General features: G+C 35.9%; 1 protein-coding gene across 1 annotated transcript; it reads left to right on the top strand.

Annotated features, from left to right (window-relative positions):
- The first annotated feature begins 2,160 nt into the window (after nucleotides 1–2,160).
- Nucleotides 2,161–10,767, top strand: LOC129415338 (zinc-binding protein A33-like). Its single transcript, XM_055169280.2, has 6 exons — nucleotides 2,161–2,854; nucleotides 8,673–8,768; nucleotides 8,885–9,115; nucleotides 9,198–9,220; nucleotides 9,297–9,418; nucleotides 9,560–10,767. Exons 1-6 carry the CDS (start codon nucleotides 2,393–2,395, stop codon nucleotides 10,126–10,128), a joined length of 1,503 nt encoding a protein of 500 aa, XP_055025255.2. The 5' UTR covers nucleotides 2,161–2,392; the 3' UTR covers nucleotides 10,129–10,767.
- The last annotated feature ends 222 nt before the right edge of the window (nucleotides 10,768–10,989 follow it).

Below are 10,989 nucleotides of genomic sequence, written 5' to 3'. Positions count from 1 at the left end.
GCTTGTTTATTCTATGCAAGTTACTTTCTAAACAAATCACAAATAGGTAGGATTCCAGGTGTCATATTTAACAGCATTTAAAGTGAATCATTATAGTGAAGGTCGTTTCAAATTTCTTGACAAGTGAATGCATCTGTCTAAATAAAACCATGAGTTACTGACATTTATAATGTAAAAGACAATAGCAGTTTGGTAGAGTTTGTGCCAGCTGCAAGATATTACAGTGATGTAAAAATGTCTATTTAGTGAAAAATCTCATTTTAAATCTTCCCTGTGGGTAAACAGGGTTGCACTTGATTTATTTCACTAAAAAGGGATCAAGCATAGAGGAGTGACAGATGTGAACATGTCACTAACCAGATAGATGTATAATACTAAATATTGTACACCATAAAATGTATCTTTCTTTCCAAATGTGTACAACTTTTAAATTAATTTTAAGTGTGTGTACTAGTCTAGGACAATTATAAAAAAAAAGATTTCAATTGATGTATGGGTTGTTAGGATAGGACAGTGTTTGTCAAAGATATAGGCTCAACTATTTCAAAATCTGGAATTTAAGTGTGGAAAAAATCAAACTATTGAGAAATCGCCTTTAAAGTTGTCCACATGAAGTCCTTAGCAACACATATTACTAAAAACAAACACATTTTTTATATATTCAGTAGGACATTTACAAAATATCTTTATGGAACGTGATCTTTACTTAATGATTACTAATGATTTTAGCATAAAAATCAATAACTTTGACCCTTACAATGTATTGTTGGCTATTGTTACAAATATACCTGTGCTACTTATGTGGTCAAGGGTCACAAAAAATTGTGATTTTTATAAGGGGGTTGAGGTGATAGACCAGCACGGCTAAAGCTTGAGTAGGTGGCTTCAGGATCTAACTGTTTATGGTTCTCAACAAATAACATTTTCTAGGTTGTGACTTCTGAATGCCCAATTTTGTGGCACGTGCACCCTCTAGTGGTAGAACATGACATGACAACAGAGCAAAGATACAAAAATAGAAACTGTGCTGTAACAAAACATCATCACTTTAACGTGAAAAGCAAGTTTAGAGCTATGAGTCAGTATTGCTTGAGGAGATCTTCAAACAAACTTGAAATGATGCTAAATATTTAATATATTAGTTACAATGTCCTGAAGCAAGCCGTGCATTTATTTGGCTTGATTATACTGACTTTAAGATGAAGATTAGGGCCGTTCACATTATAACGATAACTATAATGATAACTATTGGCGTCCACATCACCAAACGATAACGATACATTTATGCTAATTCGCTCACGCGCACGGCACTCGCGCCATCACTTTAATATTGCATATTTCTTGTAATAAAAACTTTTGCAATTATACATGTCACTGAAGATGTAATGGTGTTCGTGTTGCATTTACACAGAGGGTAACCAGCAGATGTCCTCAACACGCTGCGTTTCGCGTAACTCTAAACAGTGAATATAGTTTGTGTAGCCTAATCACTTACCTTTTGGCGTAGTTAATGCAGTAGAATAAAAAGCATTACATAGTCAATTTCACCGTAACTGCATCAGCGCTGGATACCTGGGGTAATTTTATGTTATAAACCTCAGCAAGGAGCTCCTCAACTGTCATTTCAAGCGAGCGTGCGCTTAAAGTTCAAATAGATTTGATTGGCTGTTAATTTATCGTCCATCAGGCGGGAAAACATCGCTCAGAAAGTGATCCCAACTATATCGTTTATTGTAGGCTATCTTTATCGGTAGTTGCAGTGTGCACTCCTTCTTTTTAATAAAACTATATTTTTTATACTTATCGTTATAATGTGAATGAACCTTAACTGAGGAGGAAACTTCAATGAAGCTTCCTCAAACTGCTATATGCTATGTGCAGGTACAGTAAGTAATATGTGGTCCACATTATTTTAACATATTACATCAACTTGAAGCAAGCAGCCTATATTTATTTGTCTGTTTTACTGAGTATAAAATAAAGCCTAATTGACAGGAGCACCTGTTCTGACCCAAATACAAATCTTTCCAGAGCTTAAACCCAAAGATATAGATTTCATTATAGGTGTTAGTCTATGAATCTGCCTTATGTGAGCTGTCTGTATGGATTTCTGAATAACGTGATCTTAGCCAGATTGATTCGAGACCCCACCCCCATATTAAAATGAATGGTTGACCAACATACATTCTCAAATTATTAAAATCCTCAAAGTATTGCTTTTGAAGTTTATCTTTAAATACATGCAAAAGAGAAAGTAATTGTGAACAACAAGGAAAGTTATTTAGGCGACCAGTCAAGTCTGTACTGGATGAGCAGCATTCTTTAATGCAGTCTTCTCTAAACAACAGGTACTCAGCCAGTCAGGCAAAACTTCGAAGAGATTTCTCCAGCAATGGCTTCAGTGTCATTTCCAGAAGAGGATTTGATTTGTCCTGTGTGCTGTGATTTTTTCACCGACCCAGTGGTTCTGGATTGCAGTCATAGCTTCTGCAGGTCATGCATGGAGCGCTTCTGGAGCAGTCAGCTGATAGACAAGAAAACATGTCCGGTTTGCAGGACGGAATGTTTCAATAAAAAGCTCCTGAGTAATCTGGTCCTGAGGAACATAGTGGAGAGTGTTCAAGCGAGCAAACAAACAAGTGAAAAAAAGACAAAACGAGAAGAAGCCCAAGCAACAAGGCACAAATCAACGCAGAAGGCAGGAAAAAGAGATGACCTCTGTAGTCTTCATAGAGAAAAATTATTCTTCTTCTGTAAGGAGGACCAGGAGCTTTTGTGTATGGTTTGTCAGCTATCTAAGAGGCATGAGGGCCATCACATAAGTCCAGTGGAGGAAGCTGCCCATGAACTTAAGGTCTTGTAGAGCAAAATTCTATTCACATGCAAACAAATTTTTATTGGGTTAATAAAACACTGTATATTTATATTAGTAGGAACTGCTAATATATACTGTACATGTATACAAATCTTGACAAACCATGCTCTATTGTTAGGCAGCTAAGTAAAGATGTATGTGTTTCACGTCTTAGTGATTCCTTATTACTGTATTTTAGCACAACTGGTATGACTTTATTGGCCAATCAGCATACAGGGACAGTTTTATTTATAAAAATTGACAAATGGGCTGCTTTCTCATATTAAAGACACACTATGCAGTTATTTTACCTTAATAAAACAGCTTCAAAGTCATTTCGATGGTAAACGAAGTCATAGTAAGGCGAATCATCCCCCTGTTGAAGCTCGGGAAGGACGCCGCTACCAAAACCAGCAATGCAAGCTTGAGAGAACCGCCCCTGACAAATCTCGCGAGAATCACGACTTGCTTTACGGCAACGACGTCACACACGTTAGGCTTGTTCGACTTCGTGCAGCGCTGCAAGAACCGACCGCCAGATGACGTAAAAGTACCGCGAGAATGATCCGAGACGGCGCTTTGGCGTCGTCCGGCTGTCGGTTCCTGCGGCGCTGCATGAAGTCAAACAGGCCTGTAACAACAACTGCACGCGCGCATTTGAGACGTGATGCTCGATGAGGGAAACAGCTAAAAAAAACCCGTTCGGAAGAGAGTAGAAAGCGAAAAAGAGAATCTGACCGAGTTAGGAACCGGACAAGAGTCCCACTCGGTCAGGTTTTTACTCGTTGGCGTGAGCTAATAGACAGCCCTGGATGCAAAAGTGATGCTGATCTGGCGATCTTGTTGATGGACAAGTAAGTAAATCTCTTATTTGTAAATTTGTTTGCGGTCTATGTTGTATGTGGTTGCGCTTGCTTGTAGTGTGTATTTTTTTACTTAGCTGTTCATTCATCCAGTGTTGATAATTAGACCAGTAAAATAACTTCAACAAGGGTCTAGCTAGCTTACGATCATAAGAGCATTTAGCAGACTTGCTAACAAACACTCGTTTCTCTTACATGTTTTTTTTGGCCATCTAAACTCAAGTGTTGTGTTGTGATGTGTACGTAATCATTTGTCTAATTTCGATTTCTTATGGCCAACGAATAACGGCCAATGTTATGAAATAATGCAACGTATACAATTAACTTTGTCAATGCATTTTGTAATGTTTACATTACAATTAAAAAACAAATAAAATTATACAGTAGACATAACGTTAGACTGTAGACTGTTTACTTGTGATTAAGCTGCAATCTTGTAAAAACGTAATAAGCCAGCAAACGCGGTACGCTACTTTATTATTATATGCCTACTCTACACTTGGCATAAACTTCTTATTATCCTATTACCATCATCTGTAGTTTAGTAGACATGCAGTAGCCTAATATTTGTATGAAATTGTGAAACATTCCCTGGTCATTATCTTCGGAGTCCATCTCACGCCCAACACTATCCTTACAGTTACGTACAGAGTGGGCGTGCGAAATTACGACAGTTGCAAGTTTTCCCCAGTGACTCTAGGGGTCGCTGTTTGACAAAAACGTCAAACTGCATGGAATGCCTTTAAAAGAAGATATCAGTTGAACATAGGACAGTAATGTGATGATGAAAAATTAAACCTGTAAATATTCAAAAGACTAACCAAACAGTGTTTAAACAGTTTGTAAAAGGTTGTGAGAATAACATTAACAATACTTTTAGTTTCACTTGCGACACCACACAATTAACTAAACCAGAAGATCTCCATTTACTACCTGGGGGAAAATAACCCAATGAGGGTTGGTGTGGGCGGGAAAACAGGACACTACACTTTTAGCCCATACGGAAATGTAATATATGTGAATATATGAAATATCCCTATATGAAATATATGGTAATATAAAGTAGAAACATATATGTACATATATGTACAACCATATATGACACCTATTCGAAAATGGAACAATTTCATATATTGACATATATATCTATCCCATACAAATATATGTCTATGTGTGCAAAAAACATACATAGACATATATGTCATCTATATAATTATTTATATATGTGACATACATGACATCACATATATGTCTAATATATGTTGCATACATATACTTATCATATATCATAAAATAATTAAATTTGAACTGTGGTTTTTATTTACTTTTTGCATGTTTCAGACCACAGGTAGGACATACAACCCATTCAACACAACTTAACACACAAACACAATTTATTATTTGTAATGTACCTGATGAGTCCAGTCGGGCCTCGAACCCAGGTCCTCACGTTGAAAGTCGCCTCCACTATCCACTGATCCACCCAGCCGTTGGATGGGAGGGGCTAACAACTTAAGCTATTTGTGTGTTACTGAAGTAGGCGCTGTTTAGCTTGTATTTTACAGTGTTCGTTTTATTATTCCTCCTGTTTTTATTTTATGCAGGGGTACACAGTGCAAATTTAACCCTTTGTGCATTGTTCAAATTTAATACATCCATTAAATTAAACATCTGTAAAAATGTATCAGATTATTTTTTCACTTTTTTGCATAAATTTGTTAGTCAGTACTGATCAAAACTATCAAATTTTTACAAATTTTACATGATTTTAACTCTTTAATTGCCAAGTTCATAAGTGGATTTGGGGAAAATCTAAATGACAAATTTTCAATACAAAAAGTGATTGTAGACTCGATTTTTTTAACCTTTTTCGCAGTCTTGGGCATGTCAAATATAAAGTAAAAACATTGGCTTTTGATTATTGTTTTCTTCCTCATTTATTGTTAGTGGCTGTTTTTGCCCCATTGACTTCCATTATAACCATTTTTTGATTGCAGAGCAATGACACCTTGTTATGATGCATTTTTGAATGTTGGTGGTTTTTACTTTTGCAAAGAGGTCAAATTTGTCATTTTACTGTTGATCACCATGTGGCACCATTAACCCTTTAGTAGACCTGTGCTGTGCAGAGCTTAATTTCTAGCTTGTACATTGAGTAATATGGGGGCGGTTTCCCGGACAGGGGTTTATCTTAATCCAGGACTTGGCCTTAGTTTAATTAGGAAATATAACTAGTTTTAACAAACATGCCATACTAAAAACATTACCTGTATGCATTTTGAGGCAAAACAAAGGGCCCTGATGTATTTTAAGATATGTCAGTGCAAGTTGTTTTCAGTTTGGACAGCTCTTAAAAATGTTTTAGTTTAGGACTAGTCTAATCCCTGTCCGGGAAACCGCCCCATGGAGTATAACTCCATAATAAAAGTATAGTATTGTGTGTGTGTTTGTGTACATACGTGCATGTGAGTGTGTTTTAAAATCATCCTGATCCAGTAATAGGCTACTTTATGACTTTATGATCTGGTAAATTGACACAATCACATGAATTTTTGCAGTGTTTATCGCATATTAAGACAGAAAAGAGAGTGCTTTCATCTCTAATGAATATAACCATATAGTGCACAATAGTAGGCCAATGTAGTATAGTATGGTTAAAAATAAGTTTGAAAAGTTTAGCATACTATAGTATAAAGCATATAGTGGGGATTGTCAGTAGAATGTATACACACTCAGAAAAAAATACAAATGCCACTGAGGTGGTTTTTAAAAAAGTAACTTACCCCCTATTTGTGCGTGGTATTAGTATAATTAAATGTACATATTAGTACTATACCACATGAACCAACATGTATTCATATCTGTACCTAGTGACAGCTTTTCTTCTGAGACTGCAGTTTACTAAATAGTATTTTTTCACATGGTTTATTATATTTTGATTATAGTGAGACAATGATACATTTGTGGTTAATATGGTTTAACTACAAAACCCTGTGTATTCATAATCTGACATTTCACACTGTGCATTCCTAAACCCTACCCCTACGATCACTAACCATGGTTTTACTACAGTTAAAACCAAAAAACCATGGTTCCTGTATTTAAACCATGGTTCTCTCTAAACCCCACTTTTAACCCTAGGTTAAGGAGCATTTCACACTTGTAATTTAGAAGCAGGGTTATCCCTGAAATTAACCCAGGGTTATGAAACACTCCTCGGAAGCACGGTTAGCCCTGTTTGTGTCGGATTAACCCTGCATTGCATTGCCAAATGCATGCAGTTTGAAACTAGGCAGGGTTATAGGGGCGGTTTCCCGGACAGGGATTAGACTAGTCCTAGACTTAAACACTTTTAAAAGCTGTCCAAACTGAAAACAACTTGCTCTGACATATCTTAAAATACATCAGTGCCCCTTGTTTTACCTCAAAATGCACACAAGTAATGTTTTTAGTAAGGCATGTTTGTTAAAATTAGTTATATTTCCTAATTAAACTAAGGCCTAGTCTTGGATTAAGCTAATCCTGGTCCGGGAAACCACCCCATAATGTTATGACCCTAATAATTTTTAAACAATATATTTACAGACCTATATAGGCTATGTTGTTTTAGAAATCTAGACATAAAACATATTGATATCATATGGTTGGTGCATACAGTATCATGTAAAAATCCATCTTATATGGTTGTAAAATACAAACCCATATAAGAATTCATACATATACCTATTTTAAATATATGTATTTAAATACATTTTAATATGAGTATTCCATATAGGTTTAAAACATATATCTTCATATATCAAGAGTATCTATATATGTTATATTATTATATGTATTTATATACATTTTAATATGAGTATTTCATATAGGTTTAAAACATATATCTCATATATCAAGAGTATTTATATATGTGATATTCATATATGTATTTATATACAATTTAATATGAGTATTTCATATAGGTTTAAAACATATTTCTTCATATATCAAGAGTATCTATATATGTGACATTAATATATGTATTTATATACATTTTAATATGAGTATTTCATATATGTTTTAAACCTATATATTCATATATCCAGAGGATCTATATATGTGATATTAATATATTGCATATATATGTAACATATATGCCAAGATCGGTTTTGATATAGGGACATATATGTCATATATTACATTTCCGTATGGGAGCAACTGAAATCAAGCCAACAATTTAAAAAAATGTGTTGCATACCTGGTTAAATGTGCTGTTTGTAGATTTTAGCAGCATCTAGCGGTGAGTTTGTGAACGGCAACCAACAGCTCAATTCACAGTCTCGCCACTAGATGCTGCTAAAAGTCCCACATTGCACCTTTAGAAGATTCTGGAGAACCTATAAAATAACATCAAAAACTCATGTAAACATTAAAAACCTTAAAGAGTAACTAAATTCCTGGTCAGAGAAAATGCAAGAAAAGTGGGCAGATCCCAACGGAGATAGAGGGGACGAACTGAGCTTGTACCAAGGGCATGGTGATCTTGAACCTGCTTACGTAGGGTTGTACCGCTTCATCACGCGGTACCACAACATCCAACAGGAAAATTAAACTGCAGTAGCTATCATTCAACCTGAAGAGGGCAGCACTTAGACGTTTTTACACCATATATTGTAGCATTGAAACACTTTGTACCCAATCAGTTGCGGCCAGTGACTTCTTTTTTCGAGGGCGCTTGATGCGAAGTTCGTCACAACATGTAGCCCGTCATGTGTGTGGTTCCTTTTTTCAAAATATGTGTTCTGCGCTTTGAGAGATGCTGTCACGTGTCATGCCAAAACATCTGCCTGCTGCAGATGCGTCTAAAGGGTTTATGGTAAAAGAGACGCTTGCGATATCTCTCGACACACAGAACACATATTTTGGAAAAGGGCAAAACTATATCATTGTTATTTATTTACTTTTTGTCTTTTTAGGATAAGGTGCGACTCTCATTGGGGAAACTTTCAGAAGAACAAATGATCTCCATTGCCAAAAAGGACGAATGTCTCAAAACGACACAACACATCAAGGTATACACTGATCTGGACACAACAAACAACACTATAGCATAGCTTTAGACTCTAGATACCTATACTATATAACATAAAACATTTGACATAAATTTGTATAAAATGTATTTCCTCAGGATCAAAACCGTCTCACTAAGGCTCAGATTAAAAAAGACTTTGAGCAGTTACATCACTTCCTGCGGCTGGAGGAAACAGCTCGGATTTCAGCGCTGGAGGATGAAGCTGAGATGAAAAATAACATCATGAAAAAGAAACTTGAGGAGGTCAGCAAAACAGAGAAGTTAATCTCCAACACCATTCAAACTAAATGGGCAGACCTGGAACGAGAAGATATTCAATTCCTTCAGGTAATCAATGAAAAAAAAGTATTTAGTTTTTTTTTTGTCAGTCCTCCCCTAAATTATTTTTTGTCCTGATTTGTCTGTTTAGGCTTATAAAAGCTACAAGGACAGGTCAGTGAACATTATTTCATCTATCTTATACTGTAGTTGATTCTTTAAAAATGTCATAACCCACTTTCTGTCTCAGTGATCCTCCTTGCAATCTGCATGATCCAGCGTTAGGACCAGATGCCCTTATAGATGTCGCTAAACATCTGGGAAACCTTAAGTTTAACGCATGGCACAACTTGCTGGGCCAAGTGCAGTACTGTAAGTGTTAAAAAAACTTTTTGCCTTTTATACTGTCATCCAAAAACCTCACAACGTCAATGTGCATACATTTAATATAAAAAAAAAATACACTTTCATACATTTATGGATCTAATGCTCATTTAAATGTATCCCATACAGACCCCATAATAATGGATCCAAACACAGCAGCTCCATGGCTGAAGCTGTCTGAAAATTTGACCAGCGTTTATTACACAGACTTACAGGCAGAAATTCCTGATAACCCGGAGCGGTGTGACCTCTGTGTGTGCGTTCTGGGTGATGCAGCGCTCGATGCAGACACACACTGGTGGGAAGTGGAGGTTGGGAATAAGACTAAATGGGACATGGGCGTTATGATAGAGTCATTGAGCCATAAAGGCATTCTGAACGTCAACTCCGAAAGTGGATTCTGGGCTTTGGCTTTGAGAGAGGGAGGCCAGTACAGCGCCTGCACAAAACCGTGGACCAGGCTCAACCTGAAAAGAAAACCTCATCGGATTCGAATCTGCTTGAACAACGTTAAAAACGAGTTGTCGTTTTATGACCCACTAGATATGACAAATATCTACACCTTCGAGCATCTGCCCACCCGAAAGCTCGTTCCTTTCTTCTCTCCATGTGTGAGTGACCATAGCAGTAATACAGAACCACTGAGGATCCTCCCATTAAAGGTTGATGTAACCATCACTGCAGAAACAGCTCACTGAAATTACCCACTTTATAGACTATCCGAGTTTCTGATTATCTGCTATTATAAATTTACCATAACATAAATGCTACACAGGGTGGAGCCAACTCATGAAATAAAAGTAAAAGTAAATATTTGTATATACAACTTATCAAAATAAACACTTGTATGAAACAGCTACATCACAAAATCTGCAATAGACCATGCCTGTGTTGTGTCTTTTGTGTTATAAATTTATAATGATAGCCCTTTAATAATGAAGTGTGTAGGCATGGCACTCATTACATCAACGAATAGAACTGCAAATACAGACAGGTTCTCAAATGGTTTCCAGGAACAGTCGCCCTGTCTGCCAAAACAAAGCAAAGTTTTTGCGGCATCCGTCTGGGCAGAATCCATAACCCTTAAGCAAAGTTACAGTGCGTGTGAATGGTGTGGCATAACAGAAGCACACCTGCTGCTTACACATTTCTGACAATGGCTAATTTATTTATAGCAGGTTTAAAACAACACACGTTGACCAATGTGCTTTACATCAATAAAACTGATTATTAAAGGGTCGGCGTAATACGCCATGGCTTCAGCCTACACCTTTTCGGTTACCCTCCTTGGTTGTAATGAATTTGCTGTATATATATTTTGTTCTATGTTCAGTAACCAAATAAACTTTCATTCATTCATAAAACCTTCATTTCAAAAACTTTCATTACATTTTGATTCTTAAAAAATATATAGGTAAGACTATACTGTCAATATATATATATATATATATATATATATATATATATATATATATATATATATATATATATATATATATATATATATATATATATATATATATATATATATATATATATATATATATATATATATACAG

Source organism: Misgurnus anguillicaudatus, chromosome 11 (genome assembly GCF_027580225.2).
Source record: "Misgurnus anguillicaudatus chromosome 11, ASM2758022v2, whole genome shotgun sequence".
Classification (NCBI taxonomy): domain Eukaryota; kingdom Metazoa; phylum Chordata; class Actinopteri; order Cypriniformes; family Cobitidae; genus Misgurnus; species Misgurnus anguillicaudatus.
This window is presented reverse-complemented; position numbering and strand designations above follow the sequence as displayed.